Below are 25,554 nucleotides of genomic sequence, written 5' to 3'. Positions count from 1 at the left end.
GAGAGAGAGAGAGAGAGAGAGAGAAGGAAAGATTAGCAAATGAGGCATTAAATCATTGTTGGAGGCTCATTGTAGGTCACTAGGATAGATCCAAGTTGCTCAAGTGGACCTAGGTTGCTGCAGCAACCATGAATAGTCGTTGCAACCATGATTAGGAGTAATAACAATGAAGAGAAGGGGTCTTCGTATGTTTTCCAATGACTTGAAGCCACTGATGGTGTCGTACGATGATGGTGTTCACGACATTGGCCAATGGATGGATAAGCCAGATTCAAGAGCCTTTAAGCCTATATGAGGAAGGTAGAGCCAAACGTTTGCACTCGAACATTTGATGAACCTTTGATGGCATGAGTTATATGTGTCTTTTCTTACTAATATGAAAACTTGAAGACCTAAAATAACCACACAAACCAAACTATTGTTCAACTTTTGCTATCTTTGATGCAATGTCTTGTTGACCATGTGCCCTCTTATGTCATGGTTATCCATTTCCAAAAAATAAGTAATCTTCCCACAAGGGAATCCCACGGTCATCAATTTTTGAAAGTTTTTGTATTACTTTTATTGCAGGGACCTTCCTAAGGTTTCTTAAATAATTTTTTGAATTTTACAAAAAAGATAAGTCTTTTTAGGGGAGATTTGTATCTTTTCAGTAAACCTCACAGGAGGTTGCTATCTTTTTTGTCAAACCTAAGGGAAAAAGTGAGTTTCTTTTATTCTTTATTTTACTTTTTTTTAATTATAAAAGATAAAAAATCTTAATAAATATTTTAAAAATACTAAAAATGAAAAAAAAAAAAAGCAAAAAAGAAAAGAGAAGTAATCACTCTTAGATACAAATTCAGCAATAGACAAGAAAGATATACAATTAATTCCCAACAATAGACAAGAAAGATATACAATTAATGCACATGATGTATATATATATATTGCTAAAATTAAAAACCCTGTGAAGCATATGTGAAAGTGTAAGAAAATTGTGGTAAAAGTCTAAAAAGCTCTCTTCAAAGCCATAAAAAAGTGCAATCTTGCTCAAAAGGAGCTCTCTTGAAAGCCATATAAAAAGTGCAGTTTTGCTTAGAAGTTCTTGAGTGATGACAATCCAATTGTCCTCATACCTTACATCAAAGTTGAATGCGTAGCAGTTAGGTATGTAGAAGAAAGGATACTTGCATCGTAAGTAATAACTGAATATGATTGAATCTGACCTGTTTGATTTACTCAAAATTTCAAATGACTCTGGACGCAGGGCCCACTAGATGCTTCTAAGCATCCCCATTAACCTTTGACCCGAAGTCCCATTGTCCTAAGATGACCCAACTTTCAAATGCCAACGCAGGGCCCAGTTTGTCTGTGCGGTACTCGCTCCGCATTTTATTCTTGCGCTCTCTCGCCCTTGGCCCACCGTTTCTCTTACGGAATGTGCCATGGCAAAAAGGTGGAAGGGACGTGGTCGACCATTTTCATGGCGTCTCCCTTCCATTCTACTCCTTTAAGGTTTTGATTTTGTTTTGAGAAAAAAAATAAAATAAAGGGTCTTAGTTGTAGGGTTTGTGTAACGATGGTGAAGCCAAAGATCCCCGAGAGAAATCCCGGAAATCGATGGGGATGGTTTGCGGGTGCTCTTCTCGCCATCGTTCTTGCCGTTGCTCTCACCTGGCCTTCCTATCGCACTGAGAAACCTTGTCACTGCGTTCAGGTACGTTCTTCTACCCACATGAGCAGACGAAATTGAAATTCGGGAAATTATTATGTCTTAACATTATGTTGTTGTCTGGCCGTTTTATAAAACTGGAAAATGTAGCCGAAATTAAATGCTTTTTGATTTCCTATTCCCTTATTGCCTTCTCTCGGCCACCAAACTCTATGGTTTGATTGAAATTACTTCTACTTGGTGCTTGAATATTTACTTTGTCATGGAAAATGACTCGGGGTTTGTTTAATTTTCATAATTGGGACATTTTAAAGCGGGAATTAAGAGTTAAGTTAGCCGGCATTTTCCCCATGTTTGGGAGCTTGCAATTCAGACTTGTATTTAAATTTGTGTGAATTTGAATAAAATGAAATACACAATAAAATTATATTGGGCTTCGTCCAAATCCGCACAAAATCCAAAGTCAACCCTGAAATTATGCTCCCAAACACAAGCCATATGCTAATTTAATCTGCAATTGATGTTTAATTTATCATTTTTCGATCAGAACTTTAGGATATGATTTTCTTGTTAACAAGATCCAAATTATAATAGTTATGTTGAGTCAATTGAACTAGTATTTGATCCAAAAATGATGCAGGACACGCATAAATATAGCGGGATGGTGGAGGATTGTTGCTGTGACTATGAAACTGTGAATCGTCTCAACAAGGATGTGTTGCATCCATATCTCCAAGTGCTTGTTAAAACCCCATTTTTCCGATATTTCAAGGTCTGTTGTGGTTTTTTAATAGTTGGGGAGTTTGTAAATTCTGTGATGAACTGATTTCTATTCCTCATTGGTTGGTGTATTTTTTCTTCTCATTTCTGGGCAAATGCTGTAGATTTCTGTGCTTCTGTTCATTATAGGGTGAGCGTTTCACTTCCTTGTAGATGTGCTGGTAATGATGCATTGAAAAAATTATGAAATGTTCTAATAATCTTGCACAATAACTCCCGGAGGGAATTGTTTTCTGTTAATTATTCTAAATGTAGACTGTAATCTTGAAGGGAATGTTTTATTGTACCCATAAAGGATTTAAGTCTCATATTCAACAGGCAATACAGTGAAACATCATATCTAACTAGATGTTATTGAGTTAATCAGTTCTTCTTCATTATATGGTTCAACTTGGTTAATGTATTCTATTAAATTGTGTGCAACCATGTCTTTCTGAGTACACCCGTTATTTGTTCTAAATTTGCTCTTTTAACTTTTTCAAATTGCTTCCTACTGGTACAATAATTCGTCCTATTCGCCAGTATTCCCCTTTGTATTCAACATGGAATGCAAATATATTTTTGGTTAACATAATTTAGCTATTCAACGTTCTGTGTATTATATGTTATAATTAAATCCAATCCAGTTTTTGGAAAAGAATGATTCTACTCCGTTTGATGCCTTTAATGCTGTTCTTATTTGTGCTTTATTTACTGGCATCTGATTAATTCTTGTCGCTTTGATGATATGCTTTTGTGGTAGGTTAAGTTATGGTGTGACTGCCTTTTCTGGCCTGACGATGGCATGTGCCGCCTGCGGGATTGCAGTGTTTGTGAATGCCCGGAGAATGAGTTCCCTGAAACATTCAAGAAGCCATTCCTTCCTAGCCTTTCATCAGAGGATCCTGTGTGTCAAGAAGGAAAACCACAGGCTGCTGTCGATCGTACCCTAGATGCCAAAGCTTTTAGAGGCTGGATAGAAATAGACAATCCATGGACAAACGATGATGAAACTGACAATGGTGCATCTCATTCCATTCCTGCACAATGCTAAATTCTTCATTTCGATTTATTTAGTTCTGCAAAATTAATGCTTTCCTAGCTAATATCTTCTTAACATTTTTGAAACATCTAATTTCGGTACCAGCTTTAGGATATTGTATAAGTGTAGTCTAGTAAATCTCCTTTTTGCTTTTGTTACCAGTGTGATTTGCTTAGTCAATAAACCTCATTTTTCTGTCATTTCCTTTTGCATGATGAAGATGTAATGTGTTCAAGGATGAATTCTGAAGAACTTTCAATTGATAAATGATTTTCATTTACAGAGGAGATGACATATGTGAATCTTCAACTGAATCCTGAACGATACACTGGCTATATTGGTCCATCTGCTAGAAGGATATGGGATGCCATTTACACTGAGAATTGTCCCAAATGTGAGCATTGCCACCTCCTTGCCCCTAAATTTTTTTTTCACCTAACTGACCCCTTTCTTTTGGATATTTTTTTTATAGTACTGCTTTCAAATGTTTAAGGATGGTTTTTTTAGAACCATTCATGTCTAATTATTAATCTACTACTTATACATTCACTACATATAATAAGCTTCACGTGGTTCATCCTAACTGTACCAATGCCTCGCTATACTGGAGCCCCCCCCCCCCCCCCTTACAGCATAATTTATAAGAGTACTTTTGACTAGATTATTCGGTTGAAGCTAAATGCATTGCAATTAGTTGGTGCTAAGTAGGGAAGTTGCAAACCTTTCCTTCAATTGTTTTCCACTTGCACTTTTGACTTTTGGCACCAATTGAGCTCATGTTGAGATTTTTGAGGACCAAAATTTTCAAATAGTAAAATATATTTTGCGATTGTTAGTAGAATTTTACATTCCTTAAATGGAACAGTTAAGAGGTGAAAATATCGTGAATGAAAGAGAAAATGTGCTAGAGTGAAAAAGTAGGAAATCATGCGCTGGTCCTGTGTTCCTGACATGGTAATTGCAACCCTTAGGTTTGGAAAACAAATGACTTCTAATTTAGTGAACACAAAATAAATAAATAAATAAAATAATTTAATTAATACCCCCTCCCCTAGCCCCCCCAGGCCCGCCCAAAACAAACAAGCAAAAAATAATAAATAAATAAGCAAGACTAAACAAACTATAGCAACCAAGAGAACGTTGCATTTATAATATGCTTCCCATTGTTAAGTATTGAATCAATGCCTCCCTTTTAAAATAATATGCCTAACTAAACTACAAAGAAAAAATTTCCCCAATTTGATAAAATAACAGCAACGACAACAAACGACAAACCAAGCCTTAAGCTCCACTAGGTGTGGTCGACCACATGAATCCTTTTTGCTAATTTGATGTTTAGAAATTTTCTATGCTTTGTTAACAAAGTACAAAGTTAAAATTATGTGTTTTTATTTTTGGAAAGAGATTATTAGTAGGATTTCTTTGGGAAAAGTTATGGTACTTGGATTCTATGTGGGCTTATAGCACAGGCTGTTTTATTGGCTTCTATTTTCAAGATGTCATCCAACACTGGGGTAGCTTTATTAAGATGTAGTCTTTATTTTCTGTGTTTTCTTGAGTGATGACTTCTTGTATGCCTTTTTTGTATCTATTTCTTCTTTCTTTTTTCTTTTACAATAAAGCTTCTTTTTCTATCAAATAAATAAATAAATAATGAAACTATTATTTATTTAAACTAGAAGCTTTTTTTTGTATTACGTTCTTTGGTTTCTAAACAACACTGATAGCTTTAGATATCTTGGATCTATTATGCAAGGTGAAGGGGAAATTAGTGAAGATGTGGTACATAGAATTAAGACAGATTGGGTAAATGGAGGAGTGCGTCAGGTGTGTTGTGTGATCGTAGAATACCCTTAACATTAAAAGAAAAGTTTTATAAGACGGCTATAAGACTAGCTATGCTTTATGGTTCAGAATGCTGGGCAATTAAGAAACAACATGTACAAAAAATGAAAGTTACTGAGATGCGTATGTTAAGGTGGATGAGTGGTTTAATATTAAAAGATAAAGTAAGAAATGAACATATATGCAATAATTTAAGCATAACAACGGTTGAAAACAAGATAAGGGAGGAGTGATTTAGATGGTTTGGGCATTTGAAACGCAGGCTTAGTAGAACATCTGTTAGGATAAGTGAGTTAGTTATGGTTTTTGGCATGAAAAAGGGGTAGGGACAAGCCTAAAATAACTTGAAATGAGGTAGTGAAGAAGGATTTAATAGCCCTTAATCTAATAAAGGAAAATGCTTTGAGTCAAGTGAATTGGCGGAAAAGGATTCATGTGGCAGACCCTTCCTAGTGGGACTTAAGGCTTGTTGTTCTTGTTGTCATGTATAATAATGATTCTCTTTAAAATAATAATAATTATTTTGCTTTTTTAATATTATTTTCATCAATCTTCTTGTTATTATTTTTTATAATAACAAATATTATTGTCATTGTAATTGTTATTGGTTGTAATAATAATAATTAGTAACTAAGAAAATGACAGACGAATGGAGGAAAAACACTTTAATACTTATATACAAAAATAATGGAGATATTCTAAATTGTAATAACTATCGTGGAATTAAACTTATAAGTCATATAATGAAATTGTGAGAAATGGTAGTTGAACAACGATTAAGATTAGAACTGAGTCTTAGAAAATTAATTTGATTTTATGCCTTGAGAGATCTACTACAAAAGTTATATATCTTCTAAGAAAAATAATGGAAAAGTTTAGGAAAACGAAGAGGGACTTGCATATAGTTTTTATCAACTTAGTGAAAGCATATAATAGGATACCTAGGAAAGTTTTACGATGGGATTTATTAAAAAGGAGTGTATGTAGTAGGTATGCTAATGTCATTAAGGATATGTATGATGGGGTAATGACTAGAATTAGGACTACAGGTATAGAGGTTAGGGAATTTTCAATCACAATAGGTGTACATCAAGGATTTGCCTTGAGCCCTTGTCTTTTTGCTTTTGTGATGGATAAATTTAGTAGGAGTATCTAAATAAGGTTTTATGGTGTATGTTGTTTGAAGATGATATTGTCTTGATTGGTGAAAATAGAGGTGGAGAAGAATCCAATTTAAAATTATGGAAGGAAGCTTTAGACTCTAAAGGTTTTAGGATGAGTAGAAATAAAACAGAATATATAAAATGTAATTTCAGTCACGGTAGAAGGAATATTGAGAAAATGTTAAACTTGATGGTCAAGAAATCAATAACACTAGTAGATTTTTGTACCTTAGATCTATAATGCAAGATGAAGGAGAAATTGAAGAAGATGTAATCAATAAAGTTAAAGTAAGTTGGGTAAAATGGAGAAGTGCTTTTGAGTGTGTTTTGTGATCGTAGAACTCCCTTAAAATTAAAAGGGATGTTCTATAGGTCAACTCTAAGACTAATTATGCTATATGAATCAGAAAGCTAAGGAATGAACATGTTCATAGTAAGTTAGCATAGCTCTTGTAAAAGATAAGATAAGGGAGTAACAACTCAGAAATAGTGTTCCAGTGAGGAGTGAGCTAGTTATTGTGAGGGGCAATATAAGGGGTAGGAGTAGACCTAAATAACTTGGAATGAGATAGTGAGTCATGATTTAATAGCCTTAAATTTGTCAAAGAAAACCGCCCATGATCATGTAAATTGGTGAAAAATGATTCATGTAATTGACCTCACCTAGTGGGACTCTTGGCTTAGTTTGTGTCCAACATTGAAACAAGTGCTGGGAGTTGAATATAATTATAATTTTTAAAAATATGTAAAAACATGATTGCATGACCATGAAGCCTTTAAAGTAGCCTTTTAATTAAAAAAACCCCTTATGGTAAAGATGATATTACTTAAGTACTTCAAACTTTTCCATGATTCTATTCTTCGAATTTTCAGTTAAGAGTAAATAGGGTCATAGATGAAGATTACATTTAAAATAAATAATAATAATAATAGTAATAATAATTTTTTATTAAGCTGCATGCTCTGTTTCTAGTTTTTGCATGATTGAATGAGCTCTTGATTTGTTGGAGAGAACCTAAGATGGCATTCAAAAATATCCTTCGGAACAGGCTTGTGAATGGCTGTAGTTGAATGACTTCTATTCTTTCTTGGAGAGAACCCAGCATTCAAAAATATTTTTGAACGGAATAGGCTTGTGATGCTGTATTGCTGTAAGTTGGCATAGTGTTAAGTTTTTCAAATTGATAAGTTAGGTTATACTGTTAAAATCAGTAGAATTTTATTCATTGTTGAAAAGAGCCAAAAGAATTTTCTAAAATCTAATATTCAACTTTCATACTAACAAACTAAAATGACCTTACTCATATCCTATTTATGATTTCCAATTGCAAGATACTGGCACGCAACATGTGCCTTTTCAGCTTTTTCACCTGCTTCATTTGAGCAAGTAACAATTGTTCTGATTATCGCCTCATTGTTTTCGCCACCATATTTATGTCTTATTGGCCATCATTTAGTTTAGGAAACTTAGATCTTTGTTCATCAGAAAAATTTCCATGCATTTTTTGTCAACGGAACAGCAAACAGCAAAGCAAAAGATTTCTTTCCTTACTTCTGCCCACAATTACTTCCTTATTTTTCAATTCATTATTTTGTACAGTTAGCATATATTTAGTTTACATGTATAGGGCTTGACAGATTATAGTTTACATGTATAGGGCTAGAATCATGCTAGAACTTATTTACTTTCCATGTTTACCATTCTTGTAAAGTCTATATATAATATACATAAGGCCAAATCATTTGGCCATTCACGCAATACTTTGACATGGTATCAAAGCCAGCCGACCGGTAAGCTTTTTTTTCCCTTCAATTTTTTTGTCTTCTTGGTTTCGGAGGTGTCTCGCGTTTCTGTGGCTGCAGTGGTTTTTTTTTTTTTTTTCCTCTTTTGGAATTTTTTTCTTCTCTGCTCTTTCAGTACTTCTGTGGCTGAGTGGCTGTCGGCACAGTAGGTTTTCTCGTTTGCCATTTATTTTAGTGCAGGCAACAACTTTCTGTTGCTGTTCCTGGTGCTTCTCTGTCTCGGCACAACAGGTTTCTGTCCTTGTGCTTCTTGGCAAGCAGGCAACATCATTCTGTTGCTGTTTCTGGTACTTCTCTGTCTCGGAACAGCAGGTTTTTGTCCTTTTTATTCTTGGCAAGCAGGCAACAGCTTTCTGTTGCTGTTTCTCGTACTTCTCTGTCTCAGCACAGCGGGTTTCTGTCCTTGTGATTCTTGGCACGGTAGGTTTCTTCGTTCAAGATTTATTTTTTAGTGCAGGAAGGTTGGTCTTGGTTCTTTCTGTTGCTGTTTCTGGTGCTTCTCTGTCCTTATGATTCTCGACACACTAGGTGTTTTTGGTTCAAGATTTATTTTTTAGTGCAGGCAGGTTGTTCTTGGTTTTCTTTGTACTTGTGTTGATTTACTGTTTGGGCTTCTAGATTTTCTGGTGGTCTTTGTCTTTTTGGCATTGTCTGTTTTTGGGCTTCTCGATTTTCTCCTTTATTTAGCATGGACTCTGCATCTGTGTGTGCCAAGTTTATGGGCAACAATTATTCCACGTGGGCTTTTCAATTTGAACTTTTCTTGAAGGGAAAGGATCTTTGGGGTCATATTGATGATATGGATTGTGCTCCCAATCCTGATAAATCCAAGGAGTCAGTGGCTTGTCCTTCATGGGCTGTGCTTGATGCTTGGATTATGTCTTGGCTTCTTGGCTCGGTTGAACCACATATTGTCCTCAACTTGCGACCTTATTGCACCGCTCAATCCTTGTGGACTTATTTAAAAATAGTATATTATCAAGATAATGGTGCCCGCCGTTTTCAGTTAGAGCATGCGATTGCCATGTTTCAACATGATAGTCGTTCCATCCAAGACTATTATTAGGGGTTTCCGACTCTTTGGAATGAATATTATGATCTGGTTATTGTGGATGTTCCTATTACCTCTCTTCACATTATTCAACGTCTTCACAAGATTAGTCATTGTGATCAATTTCTTATGAAACTTTGCCCTGAGTATGAATCTATTCGCTCGTCTCTGCTGAATCGCCCTCCTGTTCCTTCTCTTGATGTTTGTTTTGGTGAGTTACTTCGTGAAGAACAACGACTTAGTACTTAAGTTACTCTGGCACAATCTCATGGTAGTTCAGGGTCTGTCCCTGTGGCTTATGCTGCTCAACGATGAGGACTGCCTGTGCATTCTAGCACCTTGCAGTGTTTTTGCTGCAAAGAATTTGGGTATATCGCTGCTAATTGTTCCAAGAAATTATGCTCTTATTGCAAGAAGAAGGGTCACATTATCAAAGACTGTCGTAATTCTGTTATTGTACCCCCATAGTGACTTTTGTTGCCCTTGGCTCTTCTTCAGGTAACTCCTCTATTCCCGCGCCTCCTACATGGAATTACTGCACACCTGAAATGGTGCAACAGATGCTAATTTCGGCATTATCAGCCTTGGGGCTCCAAGGTAACATTTCTACTGAACTCTGGTATGTGGACTTAGGTGCCTCTAATCGCATGACGAATAATCCCAATACCTTGTGTCATGTTCAGCCCTACGCTGGTCATTCTGCTATTCAAACTGCCAATGGCAGTTCTTTGCCAATAGCTGTTGTCATAGATGCTTCTTCTAAGTTCACTGATGTGTTTCTTGCTCCTTAGCTTTCCATGAATCTTATCTACTCAATCAGCTTGATGTGCATTCTTGGGATATAATGTGTGTCAAAAGGGATTTGTTTACTATGATTCTACATTACATCGTACACGCATTTTTATGAATGTTATTTTCTTTGAAAATCAACATTTCTTTCTTGTGTCCTTTGTACCATTCTCTTCTACTATGATTCTCACCTCCTTTGAGGAGTAGTTCTCGGATCCTCATCAAGTCAGTTTTCGTTTTAAACTAGGTATTGTGTATACGCGATGCTTTCGCCCATAGTCCCTTTTGGTAGCTCATCTGATATTTGATCCTACCACAATCCAGATTCTGTCAGTTGCAGCACCTTCAGAGCCTTTGGTACGTCGCTCTTCTTGAGTGTCTGTACCCGCACATAGGTATGGGTTTCCCTTTTCAAGTTCTGGCAATTCTGTTTCAGCTCTTACTGCTGCATTGTCCAATTTAGATATCCCCACATACTCACACATTGCCAAGCATGATTGTTGGCGACAAGCCATGCAGGAAGAAATTGCCGCTCTAGGGCCAATCACACCTGGGACAATGAGCCTTGTCCTCCCACCATTGTTCCTTTGGGTTGTAAGTGGGTTTACTTAGTCAAGGTTCGATCTGATGGAAATCTGCATCGTTACAAAGCTCGCCTCGTTGCACTTGGGAATAATAAGGAATATGGTGTCAATTATGAAAGACCTTTGCTTATGTGGCTAAGATGACTACTATTTGTACGATTTTGGCTATTGCTGCTTCTAGTGATTGGACACTACATCAAATGAATGTCAATAATGCCTTTCTTCACGGGGATCTTAAAGAGTATATTTATATAAAGCCACCCCAGGGCTTGTTTCCCTCTTCGATTTCACATGTGTGTAAGCTTCGTCGCTCTCTTTATGGTCCCAAACAAGTTCTGAGGGCCTGGTTTGATAAATTCTGCACCACTTTATTTCAATTTTCATTCAAGTAGAGAAAGCATGACACTTGATTGTTTCTTCGGAAATCAGACATGGGTATTGTTGTTCTTTTGGTTTATGTTGATGATATTGTGATTATTGGTTTTGATTTTGCTTTGCTTGCTCAGCTCAAGATTCATCTCTTAGAGTCCTTTCATATGAAAGATCTTGGGTCTCTCACATATTTTCTTGCTCTTGAGGTGAATTGTAGTCCCTCAAGTATTTCACTCAATCAACATAAGCATGCTAGTGACTTGGTGGCTATAGCTAGCCTTCTGAATGGTACTTCTGTTGATACTCCCATGGAATTAGATGTCAAGCTTCGCAAAGAGGAGGGTGACTTACTTGCTAATCCTAGTTTATACCAGAAGTTGGTGGGTAGTCTTGTCTATCTCACCAATACTAGACCAAGCATTTCTTTTGTTGTACAACAAGTCAGCCAGTTTCTTCAGATGCCTCGTCATCTTCATTTGGCTGCTGTCCGTAGGATCATACGCTATATTCAGGGCACTTTTGCCCGTGATTTATTCTTCCCTGCAGGACATTCTACTTGCCTTGCTGCTTATAGCGATGCCGATTGGGCTGGTTGTGTGGATACACGTCGCTCCATCACTGGTTGGTGTGTGTTCTTAGGTGATGCATTGATCTCTTGGAAGAGTAAGAAGCAAGACAGAGGTTGAAGTCATCGATGGAATATGAATATTGGATGATGTCTCTTGCTTATTCTGAAATTATTTGGCTTTGAGCTTTGCTTGTTGAACTAGATTTTTTTGAGATTGATCCTACACCTCTACATGTCGATAATACGAGTGCTATCTTGATCAAGGCCAATCCTGTCTATGAGCGCACGAAGCATTTTGAAGTTGATTGTCACTCTATCCGTGAAGCATTTGAAGCTCGTGTTATCACTCTTCCACATATTTCAACTGAATTAAAAATTGTGGATATCTTCACTAAGGCTCTCACTTGTCATCGACATTGCTTCCTAAGTAGCAAATTGTTGCTTTTGGATCAACCCGCATCAATTTGAGGGGGGCTGTCAACGGAACAGCAAACAGCAAAGCAAAAGATTTCTTTCCTTACTCCAGCCAACGATTATTTCCTTATTTTTCAATTCATTATTTTGTACAATTAGCATATATTTAGTTTACATGTATAGGGCTTGACAAATTATAGTTTACATGTATAGGGCTAGAATCGTGCTAGAACTTATTTACTTTCCATGTATAGCATTCTTGTAAAGTCTATATATAATATACATAACTCAAAGCCAAACCATTTGGCCATTCACACAATACTTTGACATTTTTTATTATTTTCATTCACGGTATGCTACACCTTAAACTCCCTTTTGATTTCTTTTATTCTTCCATAATCATTCCCAGACTTGAGATATAATTTTTTTTAGTGAAACCCCTCAACCTATATCTAATAATTGGGGAAGAAGGAGAAAAGGAGGTGAAAACAAAGGTGTAGTCCCAAGAGGGGGTGAATTGAGATTTAAAAATTTTATTCCTTTTTTTAATTCTTTTGTGTTGTAACAATAATCAATACTCAAACACAATCAAAAAATTAATTCAGAGTAATCATAACCAAAAAAAAATAATCAACCGCTTAATTCTTGTAATAATAGCCCTGTATCAATATGCAAAACTTGTTGAATGTGTATAAGCCCTGTGTCAATATTCACAAACACACTTCTTTCCAATGTTCAACTTTTAAATAAGCTTCTAGTTTAATAAGTTAAGGATCATCAACCAACGTAGTCCCTTTCGGTTTCCGCAATCAATGCTGATCAAATCAAAATAAATTACCTTCCGGTCTATTTGCCAACCAAACATTTAGAATTCAGAGTTTGATAAAGCATCCGTGCAATCTATAAATTTTTCTAAAAAGTAAAGAGTAGGGAAGAGAGAAGAACACAAGGTTTTACGAGGTTCGGCTTCAACACAACCTACGTCCTTGCCCTTGGCAAAACCACCAAATGATTCACTATCACCGTTCCTTTACCAGGCAGAACAATACCGATTACAACATTCCATGGTTAAGGCTAGAGCCTGCCTTCTCCAAATAATATTCCCTTGTTTGGTCCAACGATTCAACACTCGAACCGTCTATCAATTTGTTACAAAGATTTAAAACAAGATGTACAAGAATTGCTCCTCAAAGAGCTGATTAGTACAGATTAAAAACTGTGTGCTCTCTGGGAGTCGTCTGTCCATGTATTTCAAATATAATTTTCACAAACAGAAAGGTGGCAGTTGTCTGTTCTCAGGGTGGCAGTTGTCTATCATTAAACAACTCAATTTTTTAAAACATACAAAAGAGTGGCAGTCGGCTAACAAAACCCACGCAGACGTCTCATTTTGCACTGACAGTCGTCTGTCATGCTTCTGTCTCTTTGTTTAATATCTTTTAAAATGTTAGTCATCTGTCCATAGACAGATAGTCGTCTGTCAACCAGATTTTCTCATTTCAAGATATTTTTGATTTCTTTCTTTTTTGTTTATTTAGACTTAGAATCTCAATTTGGTTTTCTTTGAAAAATAAGTTCCAAGTCTTAAAAACTAAGGTCTCTAAGTCTCTTTGCCTAATGAACTTCAAAATAAAAATTCATACATGAATCGGCTTGAAGTACTTACAAAGCTTGTTCTAAAAATAAATTTGACACTTTCTTTGCTTTGAGTTCTTTTTGTCGCTAATCTTTGATCTTTCAGTCTTCTTTGAGTTTTCATTATGGGTCACTTGCATTTATATGAGGCTTTCCTTGTTCCTTGATCCTTGTGAGTTTTTAAGATGTGTCATTTGAAGTTTGAGCTTTCGGAATTTTCTTTTTTATTTCTGAAATCATCTTTGCCTGAAATAATATCACTTGGAAACAATATTAGATAACCTTACTTTGTTATCATCAAAATCAAGAGTTGTAAGCCTAGTTAGGCCAACAGGAGGTAGTTCAATCAAGGATGCTCCGAGGAACAACTTAGAGCTTGTCTAGTTGTGGAAAACAATCTCTATTTTCCATTTTTTAGTTTTCCGAGGAATTATAAAAATTTCGCCCTTTTTTTTTTTAAATTTTCCAAAAATCATTCATAAAAGGTAGAAAATAAAAAAAATTGCCTAGTTATGCACAAAGGGTTTTCATTGTTATTTCTAATTTCAAAATAATTAATTTTTAACATCTCCAAAAATCATGGATTATGGGGCTTGGATTTGGAGTTGTGTGGAATTGGAGGAAATTCAATATACAATCCACACAAATCAAAGTCCAAGATCCCATTTCCATACTCCCATGCACAAAGTAAAAAGTCAAAATCTAGAAAATAACAAAAAGATGTTTTCCAACTTTTCTTTATAAATTTAGAAAATTGGAAAAAAAAGGTGGCAATTTTTGTAATTGTTTCAAAAATTAAAAATGAAAAATATAACTAGGAAATCTTTGTAATTATTCTAAAAATTAAAAATGAAAAATATAACTATTTCCATGAACAAATAGTGCCAAAAGTATATATTTTTGCTCACTTATTCTATAAAAATGTTGTAAAACTGAAAATTAGCTGACTTTTTAGTAATTCTTCAGAAAACTAAAATGGCTAAAGTATTAAACCCCCTTTTTTACATTTTCTTTCTAGGAGTGCTGTCAAATCTGTACTGTCTCATTCTAAGTTCTTTTACGTCTATCCCTGTCCACAACTAACACCCCTTCCTCACCGGTGCATTATTGTGCATTATTCAATTATCTTGTTTTCTACACATTTTGTGCCTAACTCATCATAGATGTGTTCATTTCTTTTACTTTTTTTTTTTCCAGATGTGTTCATTCCTTAATTTATATTTTATATTTAGAGTTATACCATTCATCCATGTCAGCATTCTCTTTTCTGCAATTTTTGTGGTTATGTTGCTTTATATTTTCCCAACATTTTGATCCTTATAACATAGCTGGCCATGTAAATTCCTATAGATCTTTCCTTCTAGTTTTAAAGGTATTTTACAATCACACAACAGTGAGAACACCTCCGAAGTACTCCATTTACCCAGCTTTAACTCTATGCAATCTTCTGCAATTTCTCCTTAAGCTTCCATATCCAGGCTACCAAAAGCTATGGTGCTAAAAATTTCTTGATGAAGTTCAATCTTTCTCCAACAATTCCACTTCTCCGATGAGAAGAGCAAAACCAGCTTCAGGAAGGGGTGGCAAATGAGATGTCTCATTTTTAGATAGCTGGGTTGGGAACAGAGAGCATCTAGTGCCCGTCCATTCTCCAAATGCCTGTTGGAGTGTATCCTTACACTTCTACCCTCCATGGTGCCCCTTTAGAGATGAATCAGTACAATTGTTCAATTTATGTTAAGATGAATCTGTAAATCATGCTGAAGACAATGATTGTATGATAATGATTATATTCTAAACCTAAAGAATTTATTCTACCATCCTTTTATCTATATTGCAACTTTATTGAAGTGAACACTTTGTACTTAAAAGAAGAAATTCTCCTGTGCACTAGGATCTTTTCAGGTACAAAATGTATCCATGGTTGCCATTGTTGTTAAACGATTTCAGTTGCACATGAGGACAGATATGAGACAGCATTCACTACTGTCCATGGACTTATTGTTTTATCAAGTCAAAGGGGAAAAAGCCCTGTCTAGTTTTCTTTTACATGATGCTACTGAAATTTCAAATCCTTTTTTTTTTTTTTTCTGTTTACCAAAATGCTTTTCAGATTTGTAGAAGGTAATAGATATTGCAAAAATTCCAAATATTCTTGAACCAGAACTTATGAATTTCTACAAACATCACCCAAAGTTTCTAGCGGATGAATGTAGAGCTGACAACTTGTCTTATTCAATGCCTCGAATGTTGAGTTCTCATTGAATTCCTCACTAGATGTGACGATTCTGCGTGTTACTGTTCTTGTGACAATTTGTTATTCAATGTCCTGTGCAGATCCTTCTGAAGAGTTTTGCCAAGAGAAAAAATTGTTGTACAAAATGATATCTGGTCTCCATTCCTCGATTTCAATCCACATAGCTTCAGATTATCTAATTGATGAATCCGCTAACTCGGTAATGATTCAATATGTGAATTTATCTTGTGTTACCTTTTGACCATGAAACATGCATATTCTCTTTGCAAAGTTCTGCAGTTAATATACACTTTCCTGACAACTGTGGATCAGGACCACCCAATTGTTAAGCTTACCTCCTAAAGTGACTGTTGGCTGAAAGTTTTGCTGGTGCATATCTGATTTTCAAAACCAGTTTTTATTTTTTTTAATGTTTAATCTTTAATATAATAAGTGTTGTCCATGACATCAGTGATATTGGGCTGTGATGTGGAGTACTCACATTATAAGTTGGGATGTCTATGATGTATTATTGGGTAAAGGACATGTTAAAGCTTGAAATGTATCGTTGGTTTACAACCTAATAGCTTAAGCTTTTAGGTTAAGTGGTAATCTAAAATGATATCAGAGTTGGTTACCAGCAGGTCCTGGGTTCTAGTGTTGTTGCCGGCATTTATTGTGTGTTGTTTAAAAAAATTATTGTGTTCCCTATTATGTGTGTTACTTATCGTGTGTTTATCTCTCCACGTGCTGTCGGGCTGCATGTGCAGGGGATTGTTAAAGCTTGATATACATTGTTGGCCCACAACCTAATAGCTTAAGCTTTTAGGTGAAGCAGTAATCTTACAGGACAAAAAATATATATATTGCTCAGCCAGCCAGCACAGAGGCCAAAATATTACCTTTAAACGACATGATTTAACGCAATACAATTTCAGCTGACAATTTTTTTTTTTCCTTGTTTCAGTGGGGTCAAAATCTCACATTGATGTATGATCGAGTCTTACAATACCCAGATCGTGTCAAAAACTTGTATTTCACTTTCCTCTTTGTTCTTAGAGCCGTGGCAAAAGTGAGTAGTAACTTTGAGTTCTTGTTCTCCTCTAATGGAATTATTTCTCTTTTAATTTAGTGATTGTTTATTTTGGTAGCAATCCTCTCATAAATTCCTTAGGCAGCAGATTTCTTGGAGCAAGCTGAATTTGGAACTGGCAATCCTGATGATGACCTCAAAACGCAATCCTTGATGAGGCAGCTTCTCTATAATCCCGAACTACAAGCTGCATGCCCACTCCCTTATGATGAAGCTAAGTTATGGAAAGGCCAAAGTGGACCTGAACTGAAGCTGCAAATACAAAAGCAGTTCAGAAACATTAGGTTTTTTCTCAAATTCCACCTCTACTGATGATTGCTCTTTGCCACAATATGGCCCTTATTGATGAGAATATGCCTATGTTTTAAAAAACTTCCAGAAATGCTAATCATTTGCTTTATAAAAGCAGCAAGTAAACTCAGACACGCACGCGAGCATGCATCCATATATTTAAGTACACAGGCTTTAGTTTTGACAGCAATCACTTCAGGTGTACACCCACACATGTGCATATTTAATATTTAAGTATGCAGGCTTTAGTCTTGGCAGCAAACACTCCGGCCAAGATTGGTGAAAGTTAGGGTTTTCTCCAGCTCCCACTCCCAAGAACCTGCCTAGCGAGGCCTGCGCTGAGTTAAAATGACCTTTTCTTATGATAATATTCAAGAACCATGACAAAAATTTTTACCTTTTGCTTTCCTTAATTTGAGCACTATTTTTCTATGTTTTGCCTTGAACAATATTCTAATTTCTGGTGAAACTTCAAACTTTCCTTTCTTCCTTTTTTTTTTTTTGTCTCAATTAAACTGGGTCATCCATGGCTTGCGGCATAAATTAACCGTTTCAATCGACGTTGCAGTGCATTGATGGACTGTGTAGGGTGTGAAAAATGTCGACTTTGGGGAAAGCTTCAGGTTCTTGGTCTGGCTACTGCATTGAAGATTCTCTTCTCTGTCAATGGTCAGGACCGCTTAGGCCAGAATGTAAGTTATCATGTTCTAACAATTGATGAGCATTAGTTTCATTTAGTGGCTACTCATTATTGTGCGAATGTAAATAGAAGTGCTCTCATTAATAGTAGATGAGTGTCCTGTCATATAAAATGCAGTAAAAACCCAGTGAGTCATTGTCCAAAATTCCTTTACTTGTTGACAATAAGTTTATTGCTTTGGTTTGCAGCTGCAACTGCATAGGAATGAAGTGATTGCCCTGATAAACCTACTCAATCGACTCTCAGAGTCTATAAGATTCGTCCATGAGATGGCACCTTCAGTTGCAATGACTATGAATGGGCAGATTTCTGGACCTCCTGCTAAGGGTTGCCCATGGCACAGGATATGGAAATTTGCAGCGAATCCCAGGTATCACTTGTGCTGTTCTGAACGTGTTATCATTGATTTAACATTCGGATGCTCAAGGCTAACCACGAGAGATTATCTGTTGGGATCTGTTTGTTACTTGCAGCTAAAGTGAGGAAATGAGCGGCAACTGTTTCTAAAAGCAGGATTAGGAAGCTGTTGTTCAATTTGAAGAGGCACTGCCAGGATTAGGAAAAACTGCGGTTCACTAGTTGTAGAGATTATCAACATTGAAGGCAAATGATGTGCATGGAGAATTTAGAAGAGCTTCAAGAAGCATGAAGTTTATATATTTGTACAAATACAAACTGTTCTCAGTACTTTGAAATCTTTCTAGAAATTATTTTCATTCTCTAACACCATATTTAGTTTGCAAATGGACGATTAAGTTAATGAATAAAATAAAATATTAAATAGAAACATGTGAAAATCGAGTGATAAATTTTATCTCTTTCTATTTTTACATGCTAAACATGTAGTAGTAAAAATTGCATGCACTTGAAGTTCATATGGAAGCAGTCCATGTATCATTTTCATGGTTTGAAGAGGAGAGTTCCAATATGAAAGTTGACATGTTCCCACTGTTGGGATTTAGGATGTTCCATAAGAATGATTTTCTGAAAATTCAATGACAAGGAACAGACACCTACTTGAGTGCTTTCTGGTTTTTAAGTGACTTGGATCTTGAAAAGAGGCAATGCAATTGCAATTTGTTTCTGAAATTTAAAAGAAAATGACACTTCAGCAGTAATCTTGATAATCTCGTGGGCAAGCGCAAGCCTGTTACTTCAATGTGTAGTTTAATTTCCTTATGTATTTGGGGTTGAAGAGTGATGCGGTGGTAATATTATATATATTTATTTAATTTTATAGCACAAACTAAATAAAAATATATGCGTGAATCTCATTATTGGAAATATAATATTATTCTTGAAATGTATCATTTTTCAAGGGACGTTTTAGATTCTTGAAATATGTCACTTTGGGATGCATTTTATATTCTTAAATATGTCAAGAGACATTTTAAATTTCATCGACCAAATTGATACCTTTCTGGAGGGAAAGGGGGAAGGGTGAAAACTGAAAACCCCATCTACGAGGCTCAACCAAAAGGGATTGCGTGGTGACTATTTTGCCAGCTTGGCTAGGCCTGGCAAGACGGGTGGGCGGGCCGGGTTTGGGCGGGTCACTAACGTGCCGGGTCATAAACGGGCCGGGTCATAAATGGGTCGATATTAAACGGATCACACACATGCTAACCCTAACCCGCCCGTTTATTAAACGGGCGGGTAACGGGTCACCTGTTTAAAAAAATATAATTTTTTTATTTTAAAAATTTTCAAAATTTCATATAAAATGATATTTAAAAAAAAAAAAAACTACATTATATTTATTAATTTATAAATAAAAAGAACTAAAAAATAATACATCCCATGAATACATTTTTAAAAAAATATAAAATTAAAAAAAACACAAGTGTGAGTGGTCCGAAGCAATTGGACGCTTGTGTGGAGAAGTGGTTTGTGGAGCTGGGGGAGGCCGGAGGGGGGATTGACGGTTGTGGCAGTGGTCGGTGGCGCCTGGAGGAGTCAACGACTCGATCTGCTCAACGTGTGGAGTGATCCGAGTGGATCGTTCGCAGGAGACGACGACTGGCAGGTTCGGCACGTAGCAGTGCACCGTTCACCAGAGGAGAGGAAAGGAGACTTAGGACTGCCGGACTGGAGACTGGAGACTGGAGAGGAGAGCTGGAGAGGATTGACAATCTGAGAGACAGACAGAGTGAGAGCTGAGAGCCGAGAGGTCCGTGACGACCCAGACGAGGAGACTGGAGAGGCGCGGTGCAGGTTCGGACCTAGGGTCAGGGAGTCGGGAACTCTTAGCCTTAGGGTTTTTTTTTTTTTTTTGAAGTGTGACTGTGTGATTGTGATTCTGTGAACCGTGAGGTGTGGCTGCGTGAAGTAAAGTGAAGCGAGGCCGGGGGCTGAACGGAGAACTGGAGAAGGGGTAATTGAAACAGCGAATTAACGGGTCACCCGGCGGGTGACCCGCCCAAACCCACTTAACCCGTTTATAAACAGGTTGATCCATGACCCGCCCAATTATTAATTGGGTTAACTTTCTCAAACCCAGACCTGTTTTAAATGGACGGATCCGGGTGACCCGACGGGTTATAACCCGTTTTGCCAGGCCTAAGCTTGGCTTCTCACATTCAAATCATGAGCAAGCTTAATTTTTGCTCAGCTTAAGCACCATTTCCTAAGCAATGAAAACTAAATAGTAAATATCAAATTTATGAAAGTATTTTAGCTTTTATTACATCAACACTAACTTACAAGAGGCTTATATATACAACTATACAATGAGTAGGCTATTGAACTAACAACTCAATAACTAAACTAATTTATAAGACTGATCAATGAGCTGGCAAGGATAACCATGAGTTGCTGCTATTTATAATACGCCCCCTCAAGTTGGACAGTGTGTGTTAATCACGCCCAACCTAGCAAGTAATTAATAGAAGGCATCTGAACCCAAAACTTTGGTTAAGAAGTCTGCCAGTTGATGACGTGAAGGCACATAAAGTAAATGAAGAAACAAGACTGAACATGATCTCGAACCAAATGGCAGTCTATTTCAATATGTTTGGTTCATTCGTGAAAAGCTAGATTCGATGCAATGTTCATGGCAGCTTGGTTATCACATAGTATAAAGCTACAGATTGCGGATGAGAAACATGGAGATCCTTAAGTAAAGATACTAGCCAAACTGGCTCACATGTGGTAGATGCAATAGTCCTATATTCAACTCTAGCAGAGGATCTAGATACTGCCGTTTGCCTTTTAGAACACCATGAGTTGAGAGATGAACCAAGAAAGACACAAAAACCAATAAGAGATCTTCGAGTTGTAGAGCAGCTGGCCCAATCCGAGTCAGTGAAAGCACTAAGTTGAAGACTTGAGCTACTAGAAAAGAACAATCCTTGGCCAGGACTAGATTTGAGATAACGTAATACACATTCAGCAGCTTGGAAATGAGGAGTACGTGGATTGGCCATAAACTGGCTTAGAATTTGAACACTGTAGGTTAGGTTAGGCCGAGTGATAGTAAGATATAACAGGTGACTAACCAACCTTCTATAAGGTAATGGATCAACAAGTAAATCACCATCTTCATTGGTAAGTTTGAGATTCTGCAACAATGGAAAAGCAACTGGTTTATGTTGACTTTTTGAGTCCAATCCCTGTTTTGATTATAACAAATCACAACAAATGCAAAATGGAAGCCGTGAAACTACCTAAACGAGCATACCTCGGCGTATTCCATGGGAATTCAAACGAGCAAAGCATGAAGAGTTTATTCATTTTTCGGTTGTAATGTTGTAGGATTAATTTGTGCATGCATTTCATATGATTTAATTTGAAGCTCACAAATGACCTTAGATTGACCTTAAGACCTCCAAGTTTCATAGAAAAACCTTTAATTTACAAATGCTAAATTTACAAAAGGTTTAAAATGAGTTTGAACTTAAAAGAAGGTAAAAACACATTTTTATTAAAGGGTCAGTTGACTGGATAGTGCTTATGGCCAGAAATTCAATTTTACAAAGGGCCCAGTCGATCGGCCTTATTAGCATAGTCGACCGGAGTGAGCATTTGGCTAGAATTGCTAAAGCCTAGCCAACCGACCACTTTAAAGCCTTCGATGCCCAGTCGACCGGCCTTCATAGCCCAGTTGACCAAATCATATGACCTACATGCCGAACCTCGCAATTTGAAAAATTGCCTTGGGTCGGTCTACCAGACCTCAGGACAGTCAACCGGACCTCTTGGGATTTTGAATTTTAGGGCATATTATGGTTAGATGTTTGAAAATAAAATATTATTTAATTTCCCAACGGTCATATAACGGTCACAACTCATTTTTTCCAATAAATATCAACCCTAAACACTTGGAGAAGGTTGGAAAAAACATTAAGAGCACACTTGCATATATTTTTGATTTCCATCTATTTTCAAACCCTATTTGTGCATCAAATCCATATTTTCTCCTACTCTTCTTTTGAAAATTCTTTTTGGATAAAGTCCTTTTAAGGGTTTATTGGAGGGCTTGAGCTTATATTCACTTTCATGTATATAGCTTGAAAGCCTCCTTATTGTTTTGAAACTAAAAGTTCATATTTCTCCTACTTTTATTTTGAAAATCATTTTTGGAGAAATTGTTTGAGTTATTCAAGAAAGGTTTGAGCATATATTTAAAATTATATATATATTGCTTGAAAACCTTATTTCTTTTTATTTTTCAAAGGTCAATCATTTTGAGAAAGAAAACACTAATTTCTCCTATTCCTTCATTTGAAAATATTTTTGGAGAAAACTTCTTGGGTTATTCAAGAAAAGCTTTGAGCATTGATGAGTCCCTAAAATGCATGATTTTAGAACCTCATTTACCTTTATTTATCCTCATTTTACAATGTATTTTCCTAGAGTTATTATTGTTCAGAGCTATGCAAGGTTTGTTTGTCTTTTTAGGAAATACAGGTTAAAACCATGGAGGTAGGTAATACGAGAAGCCAAAAAGGATTTGAAGGACACAAAGCTCAAATCAGATGCTCAGCCAAGCTCCTGAAATTTCAGATCATCAAGGGACAAGAAGACGATGCTCGACTATATGGTGCGACCAGCAACACATAGGGGCGACTTAGTCTTCCACTGCATACTCCAAGGCTCAGACTGAGATAAAAATGCTATGAACCGAGTGACTCTCTAGGGCAACCATGTCTAGATGTTGAGATAGAACTAAGAGAAGAATTACCAAGAGCCACGACAAAGTGTTCGACCAAGAGACCTTAAGGGGCAACTATGTCAAGTTCCTGAGATTTCCTAAAGATCGAGATCTTGCAAGTTTCGACCATCAGCTCGACCAGCAAGACCCTAAGGCGTGACGCAGTCGAAGACATTGAAGATTTGAATTCCTAATTTCCCACGAGTCTCCACTAAGGCACGCACAAGAATGACATAGGGACGACTTGGTTGATAACAATGATCTTCTGCGCGAGATTTGCTTTTAACTTTGCTAACTTGTAAAACAAACCTTGTAAATCTTAGAGCCTATAAGTATTCGCTACGAACATGAGCTTTGGGTTCCTCTTTGGTCTCTTTTAGGTTAGTGATAGACTAAAATGTCATTGAGAGCCACTTTAGATTGGGAGTAAAGTAGATTTCAATTCCTGTTTGGGTCTGTGCATGAAGTGTCCAATGGCCTGGGACAACAGGCAACATTCTTGTGCTTCTGTGTATATTATACGATCTTCCTTTTTACTTCCTGGCATTAGTGACAGATGTGATGAATGCAAAGGGATGATTTTTTACATGCTTTCTTCTTTACTTGCTTTCACTTTACTACTTTCCTTACTTACTTTCAATTTTTTGCTCTGTGTGTGATGAAAGGTTGTAGATAAGGATAAGCACTACTACGTCTCCGTTAAAGGGAAATAGTTGGCCATGGATTCCTCGAAGGTGTTTGTGATCGTTAAGACAGGGTATACTTTGGTTCCTGACTGTGCTCCGGACGGTTGGTGGCCCCTTGCTACCCTGTGCCCTCGTACGTCTCTCTCTTACTTTGGCCTGAGATTCTTGGGTTGGTACTCCTATCGAATTCTGAAGGAGTGTAGTTAGAGGCATGGCGTTCAACACCTGATTTAGCCATCAACACTACTTTGTAGGAGTAGGGTAACATAGGTTTTACTTGCTTTCCAGTAATGTTAGTTTACAAGCTTTTATTTAATTGCTTTCTAGTAGTTGGATAGAAAATACTCTAACAAATATCATCTTTTACTTCTTTTCATAAAAAATCTTTACTAAACTAATTTGGAAGAGGTCTCATACCTGTGCTTTAAGTTTCCATCGATCGACACCCGACTTACCCACTTTCTACTAAACTTGGGTTAGTTAGGTAGTATAAATTTTATCTTTGGTAGTTAAGGACCCAAGCCTTGGCAAGCCTACCAAATTTTGGCGCCGTTGTCGGGGACTTGGCTATGGTTATAAACCAACTTCTAATTTATGATATTGTTGCCTTGTTCTTTTGATTTGCTCTCCTTTTATTTTCACTTTCTTTATTATATTTATATTTATTTTTGTTTACTGTTTCTAAAGTTTTAATCTTTATTCTTAAAAGTGTGTATGTTTGGTCTACATTCTTTGGAACCTAAGATAATTCCCATAGATCTTGAGATTGAAAAATCCCGTAGGTCCCTTAGGAAACCTATTTCTAATCCAGAGAAGGCAGAGTTGTCTGAAGTGAAAGCCATGGCAAAAAATAACCCACCGGTTCTCGCTGAAAAAATCCCGAAATCCCTAGCTCCCTGCCTACCTGTGGTAGGAGAGCAACCCATTCGACCTCTTAGAGATTACTTTGTACCCAATGCATACACCTCGCTGTCTTGCATCTGGTTCTCGGTGTCTAGGTGATGCAATTTGAGATTAAAACTTCAATCATCTCGATGCTGCCCAACTTTCATGGGAACCCCACTGAAATTCCTTATCAGCTTCTGGATGAGTTCTTATAGATTTGCTCCACCATCCGTATACCTAATTTTAGTGACGATGCCCTTTGCCCCAGGCTTTTTCTATTCTTTCTGAAGGATAAGGCCAAATATTGGCTAACATCCTTAGAGCCGAATTTAGTGACCAACTGGGCTACCATGCAACATGAATTTTTGAAAATGTACTTCCCAATTGGGAAGACTAATCAGTTATGAAGGGCAATTACAAGTTTCACACAAATGGATGGGGAACTTTTCTTTAAGACTTGGGAGCATTTCAGGGACCTACTTCATAAATGCCCACATCATCAGGTCCCCAAGTGGCAATTAGTTTAAAATTTTTACAAAGGGTTAGCTGAGAGAGATAGGTCCATGGTTGATGCATTGTGTAGAGGTACTTTCCTCACACAGCACGAGAATGAGGCCTAGGTTCTCTTTGAAAAATTGGCTGAAAATTCTCAGTAGCACATGGCTGCCACTCGTAGACTACCCAATCCATCAACTTCTAAATCTAAGGGAGTTTATGTGTTGGCCACAAGGCAGGACCTAGCCCCTACCCTGTATGCCATATCCAAAAAATTAGACTAGTGCTTGTCCCTAGGACCACAGACAAAGGCGTGTGTAGAGATTTGTGCAATTTG

At 36.8% G+C, this 25,554-nt stretch overlaps 1 protein-coding gene and 1 non-coding gene across 2 annotated transcripts; one reads left to right on the top strand and one right to left on the bottom strand.

Annotated features, from left to right (window-relative positions):
• The first annotated feature begins 1,308 nt into the window (after positions 1–1,308).
• Positions 1,309–18,786, top strand: LOC131144901 (endoplasmic reticulum oxidoreductin-1-like). Its single transcript, XM_058093842.1, has 10 exons — positions 1,309–1,699; positions 2,295–2,426; positions 3,177–3,435; positions 3,739–3,849; positions 16,017–16,135; positions 16,883–16,987; positions 17,090–17,292; positions 17,868–17,991; positions 18,188–18,369; positions 18,473–18,786. The coding sequence occupies exons 1-10, from the start codon at positions 1,562–1,564 to the stop codon at positions 18,474–18,476; spliced, it is 1,377 nt and encodes a 458-aa protein (XP_057949825.1). The 5' UTR covers positions 1,309–1,561; the 3' UTR covers positions 18,477–18,786.
• Positions 18,787–25,121: 6,335 nt separating this feature from the next.
• Positions 25,122–25,227, bottom strand: LOC131145253 (small nucleolar RNA R71). Its single transcript, XR_009134040.1, has one exon. It is a non-coding gene; the product is annotated as a small nucleolar RNA R71 (small nucleolar RNA).
• Positions 25,228–25,554: the final 327 nt, after the last annotated feature.

Source organism: Malania oleifera, chromosome 12, assembly GCF_029873635.1.
Source record: "Malania oleifera isolate guangnan ecotype guangnan chromosome 12, ASM2987363v1, whole genome shotgun sequence".
Classification (NCBI taxonomy): Eukaryota; Viridiplantae; Streptophyta; class Magnoliopsida; order Santalales; family Ximeniaceae; genus Malania; species Malania oleifera.
Note: the sequence above shows the minus strand (reverse complement) of the source record. Positions and strands in the feature narration are given on the sequence as shown.